Genomic DNA, 26235 nt, shown 5'->3' with positions numbered 1-26235 from the left:
AGGATTGGCTGGTTTGATTTCCTGGCAGTCCAAGCAACTCTCAAGAGTCTTCTCCAACACCATAGTTCAAAATCATCAATTCTTCAGTGCTTAACTTTCTTTATAGTCCAAAACTCACATCCATACATGACAACTGGAAAAACCATAGCTTTGATTAGACAGATGTTTGTTGGCAAAGTAATGTCTCTGCTTTTTAGTATGCTGTCTAGGTTGGTCATAACTTTCCTTCCATGGAGCAAGCGTCTTTTAATTTCATGGCTGTGGTCACCGTCTGCAGTGATTTTGGAGCCCCCCAAAATAAAGTCTATCACTGTTTCCATTGTTTCCCCATCTATTTGCCATGAAGTGATGGGACTGGATTCCATGATCTTGTTTTTCTGAATGTTGAGTTTAAACCAACTTTTTCACTCTCTGCTTTCACTTTCATCAAGAGGCTCTTCAGTTCTTCTTCACTTTCTGCCTCAAGGGTGGTGTCATCTGCATATCTGAGGTTATTGATATTTCTTCCGGCAATTTTGATTAAATCTTGTGCTTCATGCAGCCCAGCATTTCTCATGATGTACTCTGCATATAAGTTAAATAAGCAGGGTGACAATATACAGCCTTGACGTAGTCCTTTTCTTATTTGCATCCAGTCTGTTGTTCCGTGTCCTGTTCTAACTGTTTCTTCTTGACCTGCATACACATTTCTCAGGAGGCAGGTCAAGTGGTCTGGTATTCCCATCTCTTGAAGAATTTTCCACAGTTTATTATGATGCACCCAGTCAAGGGCTTGGGTGTAGTCAATAACGCAGAAGTAGATGTTTTTCTGGAATTCTCTTGCTTTTTCGATGATCTATGAAATGTTGGCAGTTTGATATCTGGTTCCTCTGCCTTTTCTAAATCCAGCTTGAACATCTGGAAGATCATGTTTCACATACTGTTGAAGCCTGGCTTGGAGAATTTTGAGCATTATTTTACTAGCATGTAAGCTGAGTGCACTTGTGTGGTAGTTTGAGCATTCTTTGGCATTGCCTTTCTTTGGAATTGGTGAAAACTGACCTTTCCCAGTCCTGTGGCCACTACTGAGTTTTCCAAATTTGCTGGCATATTGAGTGCAGCACTTTCACTGCATTGTCTCTTAAGATTTGAAATAGCGCAACTCGAATTCCATGAGCTCCACTAGCTTTGTTTGTAGTGATGCTTCCTAAGGCCCACTTGACTTCACATTCCAGGATGTCTGGTTCTAGGTGAGTGATCACACCATCGTCATTATCTGGGTCATGAAGATCTTTTTTGTATAGTTCTTCTGTGTATTCTTGCCACCTCTTCTTAATGTCTTCTGCTTCTGTTAGGTCCATATACATTTCTGTCCTTTTTTGTGCCCATCTTTGCATGAGAAGTTCCCTTGGTATCTCTAATTTTCTTGAAGAGATCGCTAGTCTTTCCCATTCTATTGTTTTCCTCTATTTCTTTGCACTGATCACTGAGGAAGGCTTTCTTATCTCTCCTTGCTATTCCTTGGAGCTCTGCATTCAAATGGGTATGTCTTTCCTTTTCTCCATTGCCTTTTGCATCTTTTCTTTTCTCAGCTATTTGTAATAATTCTTCAAGTTATTTAGGCCTAAAATCTTGTTAATGCCTTTAATCCTTCTCTTTCTCTCAAATCCTACATGCAGTTCGTTGGCAAACTCAGTCTCCCGTCAAATAAATTTATCCCCCCGCCCCCGCTACCCCCCTCCGTGTTCACCCTGTCATCTCCTATCTCCTGGATTATTTCAGACAGTTTCTAATTGGACTCATTGTACCTGCATTTGCCCCTAGTTGGTCTGTTCTCAACCTAGCAGCCAGAGTGAGTCCATTAAAACATAAGCCACATCAAACCTTCCAGTAACTTCCCATCTCAATCCGAGTAAAATCTGTAAGACCTACGTATTGGTTGCTTCCCAGTGGCTCAGTGGGTAAAGAATCTGCTACCATGCAGCAGACGGAGGACACAAGTGTTCAGTCCCTGGGTCGGGAAGATCCTCTGGAAGAGGAAATGGCAACCCGTGCCAGTATTCTTGGCCGGAGACTCCTATGCACAGAGGAGCCTTGTGGGCTACAGTCCCTGGGGCTGCAGAATCAGACATGGCTGAAGTGACTGAGCATGCACGTGTATTGGTTACATAACGCTATAAAACCTAGTAGCTTAGAACAGTAGTCATGAATTATAGCTCATGTGTCTTCAGGTCAGCTGTCCAGGCTATACATGGCTGAGTAGCTATTACTTTTCACTTACTTTGACCCATTATATATGACCAAAAGCAGTGGGCTTAATTCTGAGTTTAATCCTTAAAAAAGCTCATGTTTCCATTTGCTTTTTTGTGCTTCTGCCATCTTTGTTAGCTTGGTTAACCCACTTGTTCTCAAAAAGAAAGTCCTTCTCTACATGCAGCTGGACCACTTAGCCAAGATTATCCTAGATGAACAGATTCCCAGATAACCCTCACTTGCACGAATTAGTTCAGGTCAGATCAGCAGAGCCATCTGGCTGCCAAAGCATTTCCAATGGCTAAACTTAAAGCCAAAGAAAGTACACTGCCTTTATAATGAGGGCATGCCAAGGGCATGAATAAGGAGTGCTAAAAATCTGGGGTCAGTAACACATTCTCCCCAGTCCCTGCATGTTTTGCCCACTGTTAGACCCTAGACTCCTTTTCCTACTTCTCTCTTGTTTACTTTGCTTTGCCATCTGGCTTCGTCCCTTCTGAAACATACCAGATTCACTGATGTCTCAGGCATTTTGCATTTATTTTCCCTTCTGCTTGGAATGCTTCCTCCCCACTCCAGAAATCCATATGGTTGCTTACATATTTTACTTCCTGTCTTTTATTCAGAAGTCATCAGCACAGTCTTTGTTTAAAGAATAGTAAGAGGAAGACCTGAAGCTCCAAATTCTCCCAGAAATTTCAATTTATTTTTAGATAATACTTATGGAGAAAGAGATAGATAAGAATATTCACTTTTATGATGTTTTTAATTATTAAATTTATTCATTTAATATCTGACAGATCATTCTGCCAGGAGTATAAAATGGCATTTGTATATGAGTTTTTCCAATTGCTTGTAAATATGTGAATACTAGAGCATTTCATGATAATATTTAATTGTCAGACTGTTGTATTTTCCTATATAGGGCTGTAATCAGTGATCCAGAGCAAAATTTAACCTCTGAGAAGCAAGAAATTTCTCATATCCTTCCAGATTCAAAGCTGGCACCTATTCGATTTAGGAAAAGAACACTACATGAAACGAAGTAAGAAGGTCTTTATATAAAATAAGGATGTAGTATGTTATAAGTATATTTTTCAAATGTACTTTTATATCTAATGGAAATTTTTTCCTTTGTGTTTTTAGTTTTTCTGTATAAAGGAAAGTGGAATTTTTGGAGTTCAGATCCCAGTTCTGTCACTTTAAGATATTGGGGTAAACTTTGCCCTCCAGATGTTCTGTTTATAATTTAGGAATGGCAGCCAGAAATTTAGGCAATAATACATGTGAAAAGACACAAGGTAGTAACCGAGACATTTGTATGTGCATAATGTATGTTGGCTGAATTTCGATGACATAATATATTCAAAATTAGTATTTTTTTAAAAATATTACTTTTTGCCTTTTACAAAGTACAAAGTACCAAGTCCTTTGTGAAGCACAAAGTACTTGGTTTGGAGTGGACTTTTATGGTTCGCTGGTGCAGTCCACTGGAAGTTCTCACCAACTTCACTGATAATTGACATTGAGCCTCAGATTTAATAGAATAGAAAACCCACCAGTTCTTAGAGCAGTTTTTTAATATTTTCAGATTGTTATAATTGTCAGTACTTTCTTATAACTTTGGTCTTTTGTCTCATTCTTATCTTATTTCTAGAAGCCTTATCTTATTTTCTAGAAGTTTCCATACCTTTAAATATTTGAAGGTATCATGTATTAATTTCCTATTGCAGCTGTAACAGATTACCACAAACAGTATTTTTAAAACGACACAAATTTATTCTCTTCCACTTCTGGAGTTCAGAAACCTACAATCAAGGTGCTGACAGGACTGCATTCCTTCTGGAGGCTTCAGGGAAGAATCGCTTCTTTGCCTTTTTCAGCGTCTAGGGGCTGCCTTTATTCCTTGGCTTGTGGTCCCTTCTTCCTTCTTCCAAAGCAGAGGAGTGTTATTACTCTGCTGTTCCTCTTCTGTAGGTATCACATATCCTTCTGCTTTCCTTTTATAAAACACTTGTAATTGCACTGAACCTACCTGTATAATCCTGGTTAATCTCATCTCCAGATCTCTAACTTAATCACGTTTGCAAAGTCCCTGTTATCATGTGTAAATTAATTATGTGTCCTGAAGGTTAGGATATGAGTATCTTTCAGGGGCCATCACTCAGCTACCATATGTCTAAACTTCTCTTTCTTAAAGTAAACTTTTATAGAAATAAAACATTCATTCACAAAGTGTACACATTTCAAATGTACAGCATAGGAATTTTCACAAACTGCACAAAACGTATGTGTTATTCCTAGACCAGGAAATAGATCAGCACCCCAGAAACCACCCACGTGCTGCCCCTCAGTTACTCCACAGCTCCTCTGCCACCCCCGGGTAACGTCTCCATCCTAACATTGTAGATTGTTACTCTCTGCTTATAAATTTACATGAACTCACAAAGCTTGGACTCTGAGTCTGAATTCTTTTGCTTAACGTTATGTTTATGAGTTTAATCTGTGTTATTTGTAGTTGTCCTCTATCCTCATTACTGTACAGTATTTTCTTGTATGAATATACCACAGTTTGTTTATTCACAGCTGTTGGTGGACATTTGGCAGTTTATGAACAGTGCTGCCATGAACTTTAGTGCATGCCTTTTGGTGAACATATGTACTCATCTCTGCTCAGTACTCACTTAGAAGTGGAATTGCTGGCCCGTTTACTATGCATATGTTTAGCTTTAAAGAATACTGCCAAATAGTCTTCCAAAGTGGTTGCTGCAATTAAAACTCCCACCGGTAGCAGTAAGAAGGTGCTAGTAGCACCGTATCTTTACAAGCACTGGTAATTATCTATATTTTTCATTTTAGTTCCTCTTATGGGTATCAGTCAGTTCAGTCACTCAGTCCTGTCTGACTCTTTGTGACCCCATGGACTGCAGCACATCAGGCTTCCCTGTCCATCACCAACTCGTGGAGCTTGCTCAAACTCATGCTTATCAGGTTGGTGATGCCATCCAACCATCTCATCCTTCGTCGTCCCCTTCTCCTCCTGCCTTCGATCTTTACCAGCATCAGGATCTTTCCTAAACTGTCAGTTCTTCACATCAGGTGGCCAAAGGATCGGAGTTTCAGCTTCAGCATCAGTCCTTCCAATGAACACCCAGGACTGACCTCCTTTAGGATGGACTGGTTGGATCTCCTTGCAGTCCAAGGGACTCTCAAGAGTCTTCTCCAACACCACAGTTCAAAAGCATCAATTCTTTGGCACTCAGCTTTTTTTACAGTCCAACTCTCACATCCATACGTGACTACTGGAAAAACCACAGCTTTGACTAGATGGACCTTTGTTGGCAAAGTAATGTCTCTGCTTTTTAATAAGCTGCCTAGGTTGGTCATAACTTTCCTTCCAAAGAGCAAGCTTCTTTTAATTTCATGGCTGCGGTCACCATCTGCAGTGATTTTGGAGCCCCCAAAGTAAATTCTGTTACTGTTTCCATTGTTTCCCCATCTATTTGCTGTGAAGTGATGGCACCATATGCCATAATCTTCATGTTTTGAATGTTGAGTTTTAAGCCAGTTTTTTCACTCTGCTCTTTCACTTTCATCAAGAGAATCTAGTTCTTCACTTTCTGCCATAAGGGTGGTGTCATCTGTGTATCTGAAGTTGTTGATATTGCTCCTGGCAATTTTGATTCCCGCTTATACTTCATCCAGCCCAGCATTTGTCATGATGTACTCTGCATATAAGTTAAGCCTTGACGTACTCCTTTTCTGATTTGGAACCAGTCTGTTGTTCCGTGTCCAGTTGTAACTGCTTCTTGACCTGCATACAGATTTCTCAGGAGGCAGGTCAGGTGGTCTGGTATTCCCATCTCTTGAAGAATTTCCCACAGTTTGTTGTGAGCCACACAGTCAAAGGCTTTGGCATAGTCAATAAAGCAGAAGTAGATGTTTTTCTGGTATTCTCTTGCTTTTTTGATGATCCAATGGATGTTGGCAATTTGATCTCTGAATCTTCTGTCTTGTCTAAATTTAGCTTGAACATCTGGAAGTTCATGGTTCATGTACCGTTGAAGCCTGGCTTGGAGAATTTTGAGCATTACTTTGCTAGCTTGTGAGATGAGTACAGTTGTGTGGTAGTTTGAACATAGGTATATATTGGTGATTTTATGGGTATATATTGGTGATTTTTACTTACATTTCACTAAAGACTAATGATGTTGAGCACTTCTGCATATGTTTGTTTGTCATCTGGGTATCCTCTTATAGGATATCCTATATAGTCCCTTCAAGTCTATTGGGTTATCTTTTCCATATTGATTTGTGGAACTTACTTATATATTCTAGTTATAAGTCCTTTTTCAGCTATATTTGTTAGAAGTGTATTTTCCTATCCTCTGGTCCCCTTTTCATTCTCTTGATCATGTCTTTTGATGAACAAGAGTTGCTAAATTTATTGTGGACCAGTTTACCAACCTATCCATTTATTGTTAGTGTCCTTTGTATCATTACAAAATCTCTCCCTACCACCAACTCCTCTCTCTGACTTGTAATGCCACTTATGTCATATATGAAGTTGTTACAAATGTATGGTTGGTTTCTAGGTGGTGGTGGTGGTGGTTGTTGTTTTTTCAGTCTCATCTACCTGTTATGCCTCCCTGCACCAGAATTATCCTGTCTTAATTAGTACTGTTATATATTAAATACTTAAAGCTTGTTTAGCTTTAGTATTATCTTGGCACACTTTGGCTCCTTCCTCTTCAATATAAGTTTTAGATTTAGCTAGTCTAGTTCTACAAAAAATCCTGTGGGGGTTTGCTTAGAATTAGTGAATGGATGGACTTCACTGCCCTTAGTCATTATTCCCAGAGGAAGAGAAGAAGAAGATCCTGCTCCATAGAGCGGGAAGCAGGCGTAGGCACGTGTAGTGCAGGCCTTCCTCTGCTCTTGGTCCTTGACCCAGCTGTCTGCAGAAGTGCGCACTCTGTCCCGTGCACCGAGCTTCACAGGGCGCCTCCCCAGTGGGAATGAGTGGGCTAGTCTGCTTAAGTCTAGTGTTAAGGACTTAGCTTGTTGTTGCTCCATTTCTAAACCATGATTTCCAACTGCTTTAGCAATAAGAAAATTTATATGTGAGTCTTCTTCCACCTTATTCTTATTTCTCCATCGGTTAAGAACTTGGAGAAGTATTGGTGCTATGTATTGGATACCAAAAACTCCAACATGGAACTTCCCATTTTATAATATAAATGCCTTTTTTTTTTTTTGTCTCTTCAAGAAGACTCTAGAATCCTTGAAGCTGTTATTTCAATCTATCACTGTTAAACTGAGTTCTGTTTACCTTTGAGAAGCAATATAATGTAATGGTTATGAGCAATTTTTTTTTTTTTTGGCTATGCCATGTGCTAACTGTTTAACTGTATAAACCTTATTTTTAGAATGGGGATAATAACACTTAATTCATTGAGTTACTACAAGCATTAAATGAACCAATACACATTAAAAAGATTTTAACACAGACTAGTGTCTGGGAAGTTCTTAAAAAATAGTAGCTATTATTGTTATTGCTTTTATTTTCTCAGCATTTAGAATTATTTCAGGCACATAGTGGGCGCTCAATGAACACGTTATTACTAATGGATTAAAGTGAATTGAGATGACCAAACTTTCATGGCTCCATTCTGTGTTCAGAACTCTCATTTGATTTACAGGTTCTTATTTGCTGTATGTTGCTTACCTTTCATTGAGACCTAGATTTTATAGAGGTATGACATTTCAAGATCTCAGTGAGCTACACACTTACTGTTTACAGTATTGCAATTTCATTATAGCTGCAGTTTTATGGGAATATCATAAAACTACTTAGGAAGGGACATAAAGAGACATCACTGAATCTTCAGAGCAGAATATTGGTAGTAAGGTGTCAAAGTGTGTGTCATTGGGTTTTGCTTCATATTATTAAACAGAATTTTAGGACTGGCAGTCTTTGTGAGATCATTCAGTGCCATCTAAAAGCCATAAAGACTAAATAACTGATTTGAGGTCTCACAGCTAGAACTATGGCCTCATCCAGCACTCTTTGTCTCTACCCTGTTTTGGCAAGGAATATTTTTGGCTACCCATCACTGAAGACCTGACTGACAGTGGCCTAAACGAATCAGGATTTATTTTCCTTATACAACCGGCTGCTTGGAGGTGGCCAGCTGTTGGTTTTAGTTCAGTGGCTCAGTGAGGCACAGCTCTGGGCTGGCTTCCCTGAGACCTTTCCGGTTGCCCGATGGCTACTGTGGCTTCCAGCATCATATCCCTGCCATGTTCACAGGCAGGGACTCTTTCCGGGCCGGTCTCTCATCAGGACAAAAGAAAGTCTTTCCTGGAAGTCTACTGGAAGAGCTGGGTCCCTTAGTCACTTCTAGTTGTAAGAGGCTAAGAATGCAAATCCTGTGATGGGAGAGAGGCAAAGAAGAGGCTTAGACATGGCTGTTGGTTAGCTTCGCCGCAGTGCCAGGCACAAATATGCGACCTCTCTTTCATACAGGCTGTCCTAGCACTTTGATATGATATGTTCCGGCAGAGAAATTATTCATGTATTATATACAATTTGTTGTTTTTGCTTAGTTGCTAAGTCATGTCCGACTCTTTTGCGACCTCATGGACTGTAGCCCACCAGGCTCCTCTGTTCATGGAATTTTCTGCTGAAGGATACTGGAGCGGGTTGCCATTTCCTGCTCCAGGGTATCTGCCTAATCCAGGAATCAAACCTACGTCTCCTGCATTGGCAGGTGGATTCTCTACCACTGAGCCGCCAGGGAAGCCCATTATATACCACAGCTCAGGGTTCTTTCTTCTGTGTCTGCCATAGCAATAGCAGTCTGGAATAAAAAGAGGTTTAAACCTCATCTTTATCCAATATGTGCATTTGAAAATACTGATGTAACTCTTTGGTACTTTTCTTATCTAATGTAGATATTTTAAAAATAATTATTAACAATTGTATTTCTTACCAGGATAAGAACCCAGTCTACATTAACTGAAAATATCCTTTCTCATAAAGTGCAGTTTGATGGTAGAATCATATCAAGGTAATTGTGACTTTATTACATTTTTTAATCCTATGATTATTAAAAGGTATTTTCTTTTCAAATAGAGATAGCAATAATGAAGTTAGTTAAATTTTTTACATATAAGTGAATTTACCACAACCATTTTTAGGTAATATATATTTAATCTCTTACAAAAATTATGAGGAGCATGAGCCTAAAAGAAAAACATTTTAATTAGAAATTATTTAAAATGTGATTTTAAAATGTCTTTCAAAAAGAAATAAAAGTGAATTTTTAAAGATACATGTTACTACTAGAAGATTCTAAACTACTTAAATATTAACCTTTATGTAATTTATTTAACTTCACTTTAATGGCTTAAAGTAACAGTAGATGTAGTAAAGTGACATTGGTAGATGTAGTAAAGTGACAAGGAAGGTGGTTCTTAAATCTGTTATCTAGTCTTGCAAACTGCCAGTAACACATAATGCTACTTGATGTTCTTCATGAATATTAAAGGTAAAGTGGCTTTTTAGAAATAAGCATATTTGTTCAGTGATTTTAAAATTTCCATGACAAAAGGTAATAAATGTATATCTATCTTGTGGCTTCTTACAAGCTCAACATTTTTTTAAGGTCTTTCACTATCTTAAAAGTCTAAGCCAAATTAGTAATCTACATAGTCATATATCCATATTCATATTAGTATAAGATAAAGCTTTTTTCTCCATCCAAATCAGAATTAAGTTGACTTTGGCAAGCTCTGTCATTTTTTCCTTGTGGTTTCCCATAACCATGCATTTGAGCAAATCCTGGTATCTCTGTTTGACACATAGAATCCATCTATCATTAAATATGAAAAGTATCCCATTTGAAAATCTTTGGTACCATTTTCTTTTTCTAGAAATGGACGTGATGCTTGCAGAGAGCTGGTCGGATTCTTTTTCACACATGACCAGTCCCTTACAATTTATGAGTATCGGCAATTTGGGAAAAACAGGTATGCCATTAAACCTCATTACAGCTCTCAAGAGGACTATTTCCCAGAGAAGCTGAATAATTTCACATTTTTGTCATTTAACTTCTAGAACAAATGTGCTTCCTTTTATTCAAAAAAACATTTATTGTCATCAGCGTGGACGAAGAAAAGGAAAGCAGTACCGACTTGGTGATCTTTATATTGTAAGTTCAGTGTGTGTGCGCTCATGTTTTACTACCTGGTGTTGGATTTTGAGGGATCCTGTGGGGCTAGGGGAGCAGGGTTTCTCGTTCCCAGTTTATTCTTTTCCCTCTTTCCTGGGCAGGGGCATTTATGTTGGCCAATGGTTGATGTTTCTCTAGGAGAGGGGGTGCCTCCCAGGTCCAGATCCCAGTGGTCTGAATCTAAGCATAGCGTTTATTCCTTGTGACCCTATTCTGCTCCCCCCTCCTCCCAACCTACCCTGCAATGGAAGCCCAGAGAGCTGGTATTTTGCTGCTTTTAAAGGCTGTACCACTGGGTCAGCGGTTACTTCAGTAGTACCAGGAGTAATTCTCCACCTAATGCAGGCTTATCTTCTGGGGACATACATTTTTCTCCACACAGAGGGGTGCTTGGCTTCTGGAGCTGTCATAGATCTCCTGGTTAGCTCACCTTCCTTGTGATTTGCCTGCTTGGCACAAGTCCTGGTGTGTGGCATATCACAAGGATTCCTTAGTGTGAATTGATCATAGGTAATGTTGGAAGTTGTACACTGCTCTGAAATTTGAAATGATCACATTCATGTTATCTCACTACCCACAATGATCATTCATATAAAACATATACTCATAGGCTAAGCATTGGAAATAGAACTGTAAATAACTTGAAAAGAATCCTTGCTTTTGTGGGAATTATATTCTAACTGGAAAGAGATCAGAGGGCCAGATAGGCAGGGCAATGACCCAATTTTGCAGAGTCAAAGGAGGCTTCTTCAGGGAGTGCCATCCAACCTGGACGTAGGCAGGCCAGGATATGTAGATGGAAGAGGGGAGGCAAGGCTTTCAGGTGAGAAGACAGGTCATGCAAAGAACAAAAGCTCAAAAGACATGGCTTTTTTTGAGAACTGAAAGGAGTTCAGTCCTACTGAACTCGACTTCAAGGTGGGGACCAGCAAGAGGCAAATGAGAACTTGCTAAGAGTGGCCTTTTGTTAAAGACTTATCTAAAATGTCTTGGGGAGTCACTGAAAGGTAAGAAGGTGGATGGAATGAAAGGAGGTAGCATCAGTAGGTTTGTGATTTAGACAGATTTCTCTGGTTGCGGTCTGGGGAATGGATTGAAAACTAGTACAAAGGACCAGATTGCATTGAATTACAGTACACATATCAAGTAGTCTCTATTGTCTAAATAATAATTTCAAGAGAGCTTATATACATTTCAAAGAGTAGAGAAAGTACTTATAGTTTTCTAAAGTAAATGCTCTAGGAAAAAGGAGAGAAATTTCTCCCCTTATTTTCAAAAGAGATAGTTAAGCATATTATTTTAAATTTGTGTTTATTTATATTTGACTATATTGCCGGGAGAAATATCAATAATCTCAGATATGCAGATGACACCACCCTTATGGCAGAAAGTGAGGAAGAACTAAAAAGCCTCTTGATGAAAGTGAAAGAGCAGACTGAAAAAATTGGCTTAAAGCTCAACATTCAGAAAACTAAGATCTTGGCATCTGGTCCCATCACTTCATGGCAAATAGATGGGGAAACAGTGGAAACAGTGTCAGACTTTATTTTTGGGGGCTCCAAAATCACTGCAGATGATGACTGCAGCCATGAAATTAAAAGACGCTTACTCCTTGGAAGGAAAGTTATGACCAACCTAGACAACATATTAAAAAGCAGAGACATTACTTTGCCAACAAAGGTCCGTCGAGTCAAGGCTATGGTTTTTCCAGTGGTCATGTATGGATGTGAGAGTTGGACTGTGAGGAAAGCGGAGTGCCGAAAAATTGATGCTTTTGAACTGTGGTGTTGAAGACTCTTGAGAGTCCCTTGGACTGCAAGGAGATCAAATCAGTCCATCCTAAAGCAGATCAGTCCTGGGTGTTCATTGGAAGGACTGATGCTGAAGCTGAAACTCCAATACTTTGGCCACCTCATGCCAAGTGTTGACTCAATGGAAAAGACCCTGATGCTGGGAGGGATTGGGGGCAGGAGGAGAAGGGGATGACAGAGGATGAGATAGCTGGATGGCATCACTGACTCGATGGACGTGTGTTTGAGTAAACTCCGGGATTTTGTGATGGACAGGGAGGCCTGGTGTGCTGTGATTCATGGAGTTGCAAGGAGTCGGACACGACTGAGCAACTGAACTGAACTGAACTGACTGATATTTGAGAAACTCAGAAATTAAAATAACAACAATTTTCTAAGTTTGGATGAAGGATTTTTGAGGGGAATTTTTTCACCAAAGCCTTGATTCTCTAAACAGGTTAAGCTTAGTATTCAGTTCAGTTCAGTTCAGCCGCTCAGTCGTGTCCAACTCTTTGCGACCCCATGAACCACAGCATGCCAGGCCTCCCTGTCCATCACCAACTCCCGGAGTCCACCCAAACCCATGTCCATCGAGTCGGTGATGCCATCCAGCCATCTCATCCTCTGTCGTCCCCTTCTCCTCCTGCCCTCAATCTTTCCCAGCGTCAGGGTCTTTTCAAAGCTTGGTTTTACATTTATGTAATATTTGTTATCAAAATACCGGGTGAAAGAGGACTTCCCTGGTGGAGCAGTGGATAAGAATCCCGCTGCCAGTGTAGGGGCCGTGGGTTGGATCCCTGGTCTGGGAAGATCCCACGCGCCATGGAGCACCTACGCCCTTGCACCACAGCTCGTGAGCTTGCACTGCAGAGCCCGCAGGCCACAGCCCCTGAAGGCCGCGTGATCGAGTCTGCGCTCCGCGGAGAGGAGCCACTGCGGGGAGGAGCCTCACACTGCAGCAGAGGGGGCCCCACTCTCTGCAGCTGGAGAAGGCCTGCACAGAGCAACGGAGGCCCCGCACAGCAGCAAACACCTACATGCGATTGTGTTCAAAATACCGGGCGAAAGAGGCTAATGCATCATCGGTCATAGCTCATCAGTTTGCAGCACATCTCTCTGTAGATCAGTAGCTCTATTTCTATATTTTGGAGTGTCATAATTTCCACGGAGATAATTTGTTCTTTTTTCCTGGGATTCTTAAAAAAAAAAACAAAAAACTGAAATTCTTCTTTTTTTTTTTCATGTCAATTGTTACATCTAAGATTGTTCAAATTGGGAGATTGTGAAATTAGTTCTATTTTCCTATATTATTAGCTGAAGCCTGTGTGGTTTCTAAATATTCTCTCAATATACTTATTTATTAGTATAAAAAAAGTACACTACATTAGATGTAATCAAAATTGAATATTTAAAATTAGCTGTATGTTACTTCTTATATACTTCATAGTTAAAATAATTCATTTGTTAACTTCTTTAGGGCGCAAACTTGACGTTTTTGAGCTCTGATCATCCCAGACTTCCAGAAAGTATAAAAGAAAACACAGTGCTTACACTTCGAATCACGGATATTGACTGGAGAGCTTTGGATTCTCTCAAGTAAGTCACACATGCATTTGTAATTTTAGATGTATTAATATTTTTTATTATATTAAAATTAGATTCTGTATCAAAGTGTTTTGATTTTAGTTAAGATTTATATTTAAAAAAATAAAACATAGCTATACATGTCTATTTTATGTGCTATATCTTGTACTCAAATACGCTCCATGTGTGGGAACAGTTACAATCAAATGGAGATTTAGATGTCCCATTTTAAGTTAGTTAAAGTACTTTATTAATTTGCCTATACTATAACATTTTAATTTTAGTAAATGCTACAAAGTAATACATTTTTAAAAATGAGATACAGTATATTATAATAACTTTTCCCATGTTTTTAGAGTGCTGCTTCTTCTAAGCACTAAAAAAATCTTGGGTCCCACATGCTTGTGGTATTCATTGATTGATAATATACATAGTGAAAAAATAATGCTATGAATCAAAAGCTTTAAATGAATTTGAGTTGTTTTTTTTTTTTAAATTGCTGAAAATATTTATGCTATTCTTGTGGAGTGCTTTTTTGGTCAAGATTACAGTAACTGGTGTACCGTCAGTGCATTAGAGACCGTTATGGCCTCATAGCCATAAACTGGCTATAAGGAAGTCTGTGCTTGTCTTTTACTGTATTGTTCAATATGATTGCATTTTTTTCTTTGCTTTTTAAAATAGTGTATTTACATTTCAAGGTAAAACTGATTTTAAATAATAATTTTAATTAAGTTTTTAAATAGAAGATTGAAATAATTATAAAACTGAATATAATGCTTAAAGGTAGTTCTTGGGAGATGTAAGGAGTTTAGTCTTGATTTAGCATATTCAGGATTGAGGCAGCAAGCATTAAAGCAGCAAGCAAAGGTGGGAGACTTGATTAATCTCTAAGTACTCTTCTATCTTGCTTTGAGAATTTTTTGAGTCTAAAGCAAGGAGATCTTAGAGTTCCTGTACTAAGACTGCAAAACAGTATATTTGTATTATGGCGAACATGTCAATTGCAGAACTGATTCTGTGGAACATGATGATGTAACCAATGAAGAAGCTAATGATAGGATGATTTTCAAGGCCATTCAAGGTGTGTATCATTACTATACTCTCAAATAGTTTTAATTTTCCACCATTTTCTTTGTAAGGAGTAAAGCAGTATTTTCCAGATATTACTTTGTTTTATGACACTTCATTTATATTGCCTATTTGCTTCCTTTTTATTTTAGAGACAAATACATATTTAAAAATATTTTTAGGATTTCTCCTACTTCAATGAGTCTAACTGAATAACTAGTATTATATCATTTATGAACTTAAAAATTTTAGAAAGCACTAGATAGTGTGCTTGAGATGGATATGTGATTTTTACAATATAGTACTCATTTTATATTGTGGTATCATAAAAAGATTTGTGGTGGCCTAGTGTAGAAAAAAAATACTTGACTGGAAGCCCTGTTTGGACTCTCCATTCAGTAGACGTGTGACTTTGTGTATTTCTCTTGTACCTCTTTCTTTATGTCTAAAATGGGTATAATAACCTCATTAACTTTCAGAGTTGTTGTAGATAATATGTGAAATATATGTGGGTTTGTACACTAAAATATTTTAAAGATTTGTTTCTAGAGTCTACTCTTGTAATTAGTACAGTTTATGAGGTTCAAATAGACAAGTCCTTTGTTGACTCTCATAGTCAAGAAGGCAGGAAGACATTAAACCAGTAATCACAGAAATCAACAATAATTTATAAATTTTGATAAGTCCTGATTTATCATATAAAGATGATATGGGAGTAACAAGGCTAAAAGCAGATTTTAAAGTTGTCTAGGATTGGTATTTGATCTCTGAAATATTCTTGATGCTATTGTTAATAAAGTTTATTCTATCATGATCAGTATGATTTGTCACCCTTGTATCTAGTGACATTTTTTTTCCCTCTAAGCAGTATATTTAATAACTGCTTCGGTAAAGTTACCTGTATTTTCTTAAGTGAAGATGGTACAAACTGCATCAGATGAAATCTGTCCCACAAAGAGAATGGGCCTAGGGATATAACTTCTTATAAATTCCTAGCAAAAAGGGTTACTTTAAGTGTAAAAGTATAGGATAGCATTCTTTTGTATGTGTGTGTGTGTGTGTGTGTGTGTTGGCATTTAATTTTTTTTATTATTATTTTTTTCATTTATTTTTATTAGTTGGAGGCTAATTACTTTACAATATTGTAGTGGTTTTTGTCATACATTGACTTGAATTAGCCATGGATTTACATGTATTCCCCATCCCGATCCCCCCTCCCACCTCCCTCTCTACCCGCTCCCTCTGGGTCTTCCCAGTGCACCAGGCCCGAGCACTTGTCTCATGCATAGGATAGCATTCTAAAACCTTGATGTTATTAAATATATGCTACAATTTGAAGGTTTCAAATGATTTTAGAAATTTTGAACTGATAAACTGTCAGGTACTTCACTCAAAAATTTGTAATTCAGTTGGTAATGACAAAGAAAGAGGAAAAACATTAAAAATATAGGCTCATCAGGTGAAGTGGAAACCTGGAAAATTTTTTAAAAATGAAGATTTTATTTGTGATGCTGAGGTTATTTTCATGCTGATAAAGTGAACCATTATTTTCCTATGTTTAAAATATAACGCTCTCACCACACAGTGGTGCTAAAGCTCTGATATATTTCACGTGTGATTTTGTGTATAACCCACTTGACTAAAAGCATTCTATTTTTCAAAGCCTTTTGCCAGTCATACATATGATCTGGTTGCATACTCACATCCCTTATTCAGATATATCAACTTTTTTTTCTTACCAGAGAGACAATTGCAATTTGATTCATTTATGCATAGGGATAATTAGTTTCCATCACTCTTTTTCCTAAACAGACATGCTGAGAGAACAACTACATAAAAGAGGTGTTCGTATTTTGACTGGATTGGGAAAATACCTTCAACAACTGGACAAAGAAGGAAATGGACTTTTAGATAAGGCAGATTTTAAGCAAGCTCTAAAATTATTTCGCTTAGAAGTGTCTGAAAATGTAGGTACCACAGATAATTCTCCGCAGTGAGTGACTATTATTCTTAAGTGGCCTTATTCACTTTTTTACTGAAGTTTTTGTAGTTCATTTGTCTCCTTCTTTATGCCTCATTATCAGTATTAAGCTGTCAGAAAAATCCTGTTGATTTTTTAAATGTCAACATGCATCCCTCCTTCATATGCTTATTAAGAACCTAATAGGCATTGTTCTAACACTGAGAAGACATACTTTGTACTCTTAAGGTCTTTATAATCAAAAGAAAGAAAGATGTAAATGATTACAGAAAAAGCATGCTAAGTGTTAAAGAGAGAATGCTTTTGGAACATGTGAGATAAATTGCAAGCCAGGTTGTGGAGAAGGAGAAGGAAGTTCATGGGATTTCTGGAGTGGGCATGTATGAGAACTGAGTTTTGAAGGATGAGGAGGAATTAGGCAAGCAAGAGGGGAGGAGGAGCATGGACAGTGGCTACTTGAGGAGAGGGAGAAGCATATGTGAAGGCTTCAAGAGGAGAGGCAGTGTGACCATTCCAGGAATCGCCCCAAAGCCTTTACACCCACGGTTCCCTCCACTGGTGAGTGGAGGTCCGGCAGACCTCTGCGTCTGAGGGCTGGATTTTCTCATCACTCAGGTTTTCTCTACTCAGAGCACTTCACTGACACCTCCACCTAAAGGCGCATCCCGTCCCAACCCTGATCCTTTCTATACCATTTACCCAAAGTGTGAATGTTTTTTTTATGCCACTTCATATAGATTCTCTTATTATTAGTGGTCCTTATCCTATTGGAGTCATTCCAGTAAGTGAAGTGACTTCTTAATTGTCACAGATATAATACACTACAAATAATTAAATGGTCAAATGCAAGTAAATGGCAGCATATTTATTGAAAGGAATGAATTTAAAATGATATACTTGATTTATTACCACTCTTAAATGTTTCTGAACTTTATGGAACTATCTCCATTGCAGAGTTCCTCTAAATATGCTTTCTTAGTACCTTTGATTGGATTTATATGCAACTTTTTGGAATTTCCTTAAATCTACTACCTTGTCTAGGGCTAGGTATAGCCCTAAACAAAAGATAAAACAAAATACTATGATTATTATAGTCATAGCCATATGTAACTTAAAGTTGTAACAATAGTCTCTCTGTGATTATTTCTAGGATTTTGAGTCTTTGTGGCTAATTCTAAATAGCAGTGGTAATGGCAACGGCCATGGCAGGGCTGATTACGGAGAATTCAAACGTGCCATAATCGGTGAAATGAATGAATATAGGAAATCATTTGTTCGAAAGGTAACTTTGTAAAGTAACCTTTCAAATAGTTACTTTTACTAGATGGTTAGGTTCATTCTTAAATCGTTAATGAATTACCATGGGAAAAGTTTTAAATCCCTTTCCCTGCAGTGTACTGTGGGTTTAGTAAAGCACAAAAACACATATACATGTACAAATCTACCCATTATACCACAAAACAACCTATGTCTAAGGAAAATACTGTAAAAAGAAAATAAAATCTGAAATTAAATTTCAGTTTTCAAATTGTTAATTCCATAAATTGCTGGCTCCATTTAAGCTATATGTCTATATCAATTATTAAATATTTCCCCAAGCCTCAGTTTCTTATCTCACAGCACTGGTCTAAGATAATACATGTAAAATTATTAGCATCATAGCTGTCCAAGTGTCCAAGCTCAATGCATATTATCTTAGGATGATGACTTAAAGATGTTTCTCTACTTTTAAAATATGCTTGCTAAATGTTAAAATGAAGATTAAAATGACCATGTTAAACAATAATTTAAAAAAAGAGCCCTGAGTTTTGTAGGAGAAAACATATAACTTTGGTTCTAGTAGCCATTTTTAAAGCATACTTTTGAAAATGAAGTTTTTCTTTTGTATATGTACCTAATATGAAATGTATATATATCCCATATTGGAACAAAGATATTGTGTATAGAGTAGTCTGAACAATTACATTGGGCACAAATGGAAAATATAAATATCTATATCTTTACTGGTCAAAAGGCAAGATAAAAACCTTATGTTAAATTCACCACATAATGCTTATAAATTTGCATTCATTTTTACTTTACATGTCCTAGTGATGGGTGTGAGTGTCTAGAACAGAAACTGAAGGGCTGTCTCCTTTGTAAGTCTCGGTCCTGGGAATCAGTTCAGTTCAGTTCAGTCACTCAGTCGTGTCCAACTCTTTGCGACCCCATGAACTGCAGCATGCCAGACTTCCCTGTCCATCACCAAATCCCGGAGCCTACTCAAACCCATGTCCATTGAGTCGGTGATGCCATCCAACCATCTCATCCTCTGTTGTCCTCTTCTCCTCCTTCCTTCAATCTTTACCAGCACCAGGGTCTTTTCTAAGCAGTCAGTTCTTCACATCAGGTAGCCAAAGTATTGGAGTTTCAGCTTCAACATCAGTCCTTCCAATGAACACCCAGGACTGACCTCCTTTAGGATGGACTGGTTGGATCTCCTTGCAGTCCAAGGGACTCTCAAGAGTCTTCTCCAACACCACAGTTCAAAAGCATCAATTCTTCAGCACTCAGCTTTCTTTATACTCCAACTCTCACATCTGTACATGACCACTGGAAAAACCATAGCCTTGACTAGATGGACCTTTGTTGGCAAAGTAATGTCTCTGCTTTTTAATACGCTGTATAGGTTGGTCATAACTTTCCTTCCAAGGAGTCAGCATCTTTTAATTTCATGGCTGCAGTCACCATCTGCAGTGATTTTAGAGCCCCCCAAAATGAAGTCTCTCACTGTTTCCATTGTTTTCCCATCTATTGGCCATGAAGTGATGGGACCAGATGCCATAATCTTAGTTTTCTGAATGTTGAGTTTTAAGCCAACTTTTTCACTCTGCTCTTTCACTTTCATCAAGAGGCTCTTTAGTTCTTCCTCACTTTCTGCCATAAGGGTGGTGTCATCTGCATATCTGAGGTTATTGATACTTCTCCCGGCAATCTTGATTCCAGCTTGCTTCATTCAGCCTGCATTTCTCATGATGTACTCTGCATATAAGTTAAATAAGCAGGGTGACAATATACAGCCTTGATGTACTCCTTTCCCAATTTGGAACCCGTCTGTTCTTCCATGTTCAGTTCTAACTGTTGCTTCCTGACCTGCATACAGACTTCTCAGGAGGCAGGTCAAGTGGTCTGGTATTCCCATCTCTTGAAGAATTTTCAACAGTTTGTTGTGATCCACAGGGTCAAAGGCTTTGGTGTAGTCAATAAAGCAAAGGCAGACGTTTTCCTGGAACTCTCTTGCTTTGTCAGTGATCCAGCGGATGCTGGCAATTTTTGATCAGTGGTTTTCTGCCTTTTCTAAATCCAGGGAATAAGCAAAAGTCTTAGTTTGCTAGGGGTACCACAACAAATACCATACACTGGATGACTTATATTGCAGAAAATTATTTTCTCACAATTCTGGAGACTAGAAGTCCAAGATGGAGGTGTCAGCAGGTTGGTCTCTTCCGAGGCTTGTAACTGATTGGCTGTCTTCTCACTGTGTGTTCTCGGGGTCAGCCACCGAGTCTGTGCTGTCTGTGTCCTAACCTCCTCTTCTTACGAGGATGCCAGTAATACTGGATTAGGGTCCACTCTAATGATTTCTTTTTAACTTAGTCACCTATTTAAAGACTCTATCTTCTACAGTCACACGCTGAAGTACTTGGATTTAGGGCTTCAACAAATGAATTATGGAGAGGATGCAATTCAGCCTGCAAGAGATACCGTATATATGTGACATTATTGTAAATAAACAAACTTCATTCTAGTTTTGACTCATCTGCAAATGTGGGATGTTGCTTTGGGTCTGTTGTATGTTTCTGTGGATCCACTCTTTTTCTCAATAAAATACATTTTATGATTCACAGGATTGCATGAGTTAAAGGAGCAGTAAAGCAACTAGCATTTCAAAAGGTAGTGTTAAGTTTCAGGAAATAGAGTAACAAAATCCATTTAAAAATCATTTCATTTTCTCAATGATTTTAGTGATAGAATGTTTCAAGTTTACTTTTTGAATCAAAATAGTCCCAGCCATTTATCAACTCCATGTGTCTCCTAGCGTGCGGGCATGCTTAAGTCGCTAGCATGGACTCTGCGTCTTCATGGACTGTAGCCCGCCAGTCTCCTCTGTCTAAGGGATTCTCCAGGCAAGAATACTGGAATGGGTTGGCCTTCCCTTCTCTAGGAGATATTCTGGACCCAGGGATCAAACCCTCATCTCCTGCACTGCAGACAGATTCTTTACTGTGAGGTTTTTACCCAACTCCTCAGTGTTAAAAAGAGGAAAGCCAGGGTAACAGAGGTTAAGTTACTTTCTCAAGGTCAGGGTGCTAGAAAGTGGTAGAACTAATGCTTAAGTGCAGGTCACCTAATATCTTGCTCCAGTATCTTTCCCCCTGTATTAATGATGCTCCCTGCATATTCCAGTTTAGTACTTTAAACTGCTTTGTTTGGAGCTCAAAAATAGCCTACTGCAGAATGGAAAATTACGTTCTAATGATTTCATAGGAAAAAATAACATTTTTCTCTTTATTTAGGCCTTTATGAAACTGGATTTTAACAAAACAGGCAGTGTGTCTATTATAGACATAAGCAAATGTTATTGTGCAAAGAAGCATCCTCAAGTAATTTCAGGTAACTACTACAAGTCAAAATGCACTAGACAGATATAAAGGATAGAAATTTGGACTCTGTGGGAGAAGGCGAGGGTGGGATGATTTGAGAGAATAGCTTTGAAACATGTATATTGTCATATGTGAAACAGATCACCAGTCTAAGTTCGATGTATGAAACAGGGTACTCAGCTGGGGCACTGGGATGACCCAGAGGGATGGGATGGGAGGGAGGTGGGAGGGGGTTTCAGGATGGGGGACACATGTACACCTGTGACTAATTCATGTCAATGTATGACAAAAACCACCATAATATTTTAATGTAATTAGCCTCCAATTAAAATAAATAAATTTAAAAAAAGAAAAAAAAATGCATTAGATTTCAAAAATGTGAGTTAATAGTGTATCTATAATTTATAGCATGGACTTGAGGCCATTAAGAGAGGAAATAGTTAATTTTTTAAACCAGAAATGTGAGAGCTTCTTCATTTAAAAATTCATAGGTCTATTATTTGTACTTATTTTTTTCATTTACATTTATAATTGAGGAGCAAGTCCTCTGAGTTTTATTGTCTGCTTATGGTTGAAGATTTAAGGCAGAATAAGGGAATAAACATACATATGTCTATCAAAAGTTAAAAATACAAAAATTACTTAAAGAAAAAGGTATTTAAGCTGAAATCACTCCTCTTTAACCAGTCATAATACAATCAGAGATACTTATTTCAATAGCTTATTGTTCTAAGCTAAAAAATCAAATTAATTTTTAAAAAGGATGACTTAGATGTTTTATGTTCTCACTTTAAATAGCAAACTAAAGAATTACAATTTTTTTACATATGTGATTCTCAATAGCATCTTCCTGTAGTTTAAAATTAAACATGTTCAATATAACCCACCAGTAGAAATAGCCTACTTAATGTCAGAGATTAAATTAGAATGATTTAATTAACTGGAAGTTCATCCAAGCAAAGATTTTCATAGGCCTCTGAATCCTGAATCCTAGTAATATTTTCTAGTTGCAGTTATGAGTAACTGCTTCATAAAGTAACTAATGCCTTTCACACATTGCATTACTGTGTTAACAGCCTATATATCAGTGAAATTGTTTTCTTCTTTCCTCACTTCTAATGGGAGTGAAACTGAGTTCTCTAAAACATTAACAAATACAAAAATATCTACAGTAGTAGCTGTTATTTTGCCCAAAAATATATAGGATACACTCTATCAGACTTTCTTAAAAGATGCGTCAAATGTATAGTTAAGTCCCCATCATTAAATTCTAGTTCATGCAAGTAAATGTTTAAATAAATTGATGGGTAGTTTGACATAAGATTTCAAATTGCTGAAAAGATTTCATCAGGTGACTTAAGTATTTCTTTTTTTTTTCTTTTTTTTCCCCCATTTATTTGTATTAGTTGGAGGCTAATTACTTTACAATATTGTAGTGGTTTTTGCCATACATTGTATTTCTTTATTGTCAGCCATTTTACTGGACTTTTAAGGACATGGTTTCATAGTCAGTACTATTTTACAGGACACTCCACAGAGGAAGAAATCAAATCATCTTTTCTAGAGACATTAAAAGATGCCTGCAGCAAGTCTGATGAGGTGTCATATGGTGAATTTGAAGATTACTATGAAGGTCTAAGTATAGGGATAGTAGATGATGAAGATTTTGTTAATATCATATGTACTCCATGGGGGATTTAGTTGTTTTTTTTTTTAATGAACATGTCACCAGCACTAAGTGTGGAGAGATGAATGTGAAGTATCAAACACCAGAATGTATATCTCTATGATTCTCTTTATTCTGTTTGTTTTTTGTGCTCTTAAAAAAGCTGAACCCTCTTACACTGTTGGTGGGAATGCAAACTAGTACAGCCACTATGGAAAACAGTGTGGAGATTCCTTAAAAAACTGGAAATAGAACTGCCATATGACCCAGCAATACCACTTCTGGGCATACACACTGAGGAAACCAGATCTGAAAGAGACACATGCACCCCAATGTTCATCGCAGCACTGTTTATAATAGCCAGGACATGGAAGCAACCTAGATGCCCATCAGCAGATGAATGGATAAGGAAGCTGTGGTACATATACACCATGGAATTTTACTCAGCCGTCAAAAAGAATTCATTTGAACCAGTCCTAATGAGATGGATGAAACTGGAGCCCCTTATACAGAGTGAAGTAACCCAGAAAGATAAAGAACATTACAGCATACTAACACATATATATGGAATCTAGAAAGATGGTAACAATAACCCTATATGCAAAACGGAAAAAGAGACACAGAAATACAGAACAGACTTTTGAACTCTGTGGGAGAAGGTGAGGGTGGGATGTTTCAAAAGAACAGCATGTATACTATCTATGGTGAAACAGATCACCAGCCCAGGTGGGATGCATGAGACAAGTGCTCCGGCCTGGTGCACTGGGAAGACCCAGAGGAATCGGGTGGAGAGGGAGGTGGGAGGGGGGATCGGGATGGGGAATAAGTGTAAATCTATGGCTGATTCATATCAATGTATGACAAAACCCACTGAAATGTTGTGAAGTAATTAGCCTCCAACTAATAAAAAAATTAAAAAAAAAAAAAAAAAAGCTGAGCCTGGAAAGAGAAGCATTCAGAAAGATAGATGGAAGAGTATATGTATAGTCACACACGTGCACGCCTGTGCTCACCTGTTTATAAGTTTATAACGATCTGTCTTTTTGATTTATTACTTCTCTTGAATATATTTTAGAGGTCATTTTTATTAGCTTTCTTAGGAAAGTAACATCTGTATCAAACAATAGGAGAGCAGCTATGTGAAACCAAGTTTCTTGCCCGTCGATTTTTTTGCTACCTATTCCCCAAAATGTAGTTGACACCATTCTCAATTTGATGAACTGGACTTGGGCCCAAAGCCTATGAGACTGAAATAGTTCTGCTTGCTTCAAACATCTGAAAATGTTAAATGAATTAAAGGATATGCAAAAGAAATTTTCCATGCAGTGTGATTATAGATATTTTCTGTAACATGAATATTTAGAATGATGGAGGTTTACCTCAAAAATGCTTATTTAAGCATTGACTTGTCTTATGATTTCTTGTCTTCCAAATCATGTGCTACTGTTTGTTCAATAGAGCACCGTGTAATTATTCTAGTGACCGGTTCTATCTGTTCTTTTATTCTGTTTTTAACTGTGCAGTTTTTAATCTGTGCAATTCTTATTATCGGCATACAATTGTTATTTAACTAGAAGCAATACAAAGTGGGAAGAGAAATATTTTCTTAGAATATCAAATAAAGATTTTTAAAAGTATATTATCACTTATATGGTCTGAAGGATAAATTAATAATCCTTAACCAGATTGTAAAAAGTTCATTTGTGTCCTAAAATGAATGTATGCTATTCTAAATAGTACCTCTTTTTGGTATACTAAACAACTGAAATGTTTTTTTTTCCTAAATAAATATTTAAAAGTTAGATGCAATCATTTTTTCTAAATTCTTCTATGTTTCTCACTTCTTGGATATACAGAGAGAAGAATAACTTTATAGAGTTGTTTTCAAGTTAATAATTTAAAATTTTATATATTAAGATAACAGATTAGGAAAAAAAACAGTGTCAAGCAAAATAAGAAGTGGTTCAAAATGAAAATACATACTTTATAAAAAATAAACTTTGGCAAATAACTACATTCATCTATACCCTTGGCAACATTATCAGAAGTGTGATGTGTGTGAACACCATAAATTTAAAGTAGTACTTTTTCAAGATTCGAGGAGGTACTAAAACTTTCTGCTGAATAATCAGAAACAAAGTATGCATAAGTATTTCAATGCTATTTTCACTAGCTAAATTCTTTATTCCTTGGAATTTTTTTCAATTAGGTTATTTCAATTAAAACAATATGCTGGAAGATGTTTTGACAGAAATAAGTCTGTAACACTATTTCTGAGTCACATGCTTTATCTTGGAAAAATTTCTCCAACTGTAGTCATTTAAAACCCTATAATTTGGGATTCTTCTAGAGTTTAACATATTAATAGAACAGCCTATTCTTAAATAAACCTCCAACCTCTTAATATAAATATGCATGTGATTCTCTGAATATTTGTGATTCTCTATATTTAATGGATGTAATTTTTTATAGTTAATGTCTTATTATTTTACACTGTTATTTCCATATAAAGCTATAAAATACATATTCAATATGTTATTTGGCATATTTTGTTATATTATAATTGGTGGCACAATAAATCATTCTGCTTTTGTCCCATTGTCTACGTTCTTCTTTGGCTTTGGTATAGTAAAATCTACTATTCAGTATTCATTTTCATAGAAAAGCATTTAATAGAAATTACATTTTCAAACATCCATACCATAATAACTGACTTCTGACATTATATTTAAAAATATAAGCTTCATATTCTAAAAAATCTCTTGATAAGCTTTAAAATATTGTTATATGTTGAAATGATTTTACATGAAGTTTATAGTTAAATGTATTTCACTGTTCTCAAGATCTTTAAAAGGTTAGTTACTTGTTTGTGGTATAGAATTGCTTTTCCAGTTAACCATACTATTTATTGAATTCTATATCTTGGTTTTACTGTTTCTATTCTTACACTTAAAGTTTTGGAGAATTTTCAGGGAAAATTTACATTTTATTAAAGAAGAGATATTATTTAGGAATTTTAGCTATATTTAAT

General features: G+C 37.1%; 1 protein-coding gene across 1 annotated transcript in view; it reads left to right on the top strand.

The window, feature by feature from the left end:
- CAPS2 (calcyphosine 2) overlaps positions 1 to 23346 on the top strand; it is a 49313-nt gene extending 25967 nt beyond the window's left edge. Inside the window, exons 9-18 of the mRNA XM_043878173.1 lie at positions 3158 to 3277; positions 9231 to 9305; positions 10171 to 10266; positions 10355 to 10448; positions 13737 to 13855; positions 14854 to 14927; positions 16727 to 16881; positions 18046 to 18177; positions 21452 to 21548; positions 23064 to 23346. Coding sequence (XP_043734108.1) covers positions 3158 to 3277; positions 9231 to 9305; positions 10171 to 10266; positions 10355 to 10448; positions 13737 to 13855; positions 14854 to 14927; positions 16727 to 16881; positions 18046 to 18177; positions 21452 to 21548; positions 23064 to 23239 — 1138 coding nt within the window. The 3' untranslated portion in view covers positions 23240 to 23346. The remainder of the gene's footprint in view (positions 1 to 3157; positions 3278 to 9230; positions 9306 to 10170; positions 10267 to 10354; positions 10449 to 13736; positions 13856 to 14853; positions 14928 to 16726; positions 16882 to 18045; positions 18178 to 21451; positions 21549 to 23063) is intronic.
- The last annotated feature ends 2889 nt before the right edge of the window (positions 23347 to 26235 follow it).

The sequence above is a fragment of the Cervus elaphus genome, chromosome 3 (genome assembly GCF_910594005.1).
Source record: "Cervus elaphus chromosome 3, mCerEla1.1, whole genome shotgun sequence".
In the NCBI taxonomy this organism is placed as follows: Eukaryota; Metazoa; Chordata; class Mammalia; order Artiodactyla; family Cervidae; genus Cervus; species Cervus elaphus.
This window is presented reverse-complemented; position numbering and strand designations above follow the sequence as displayed.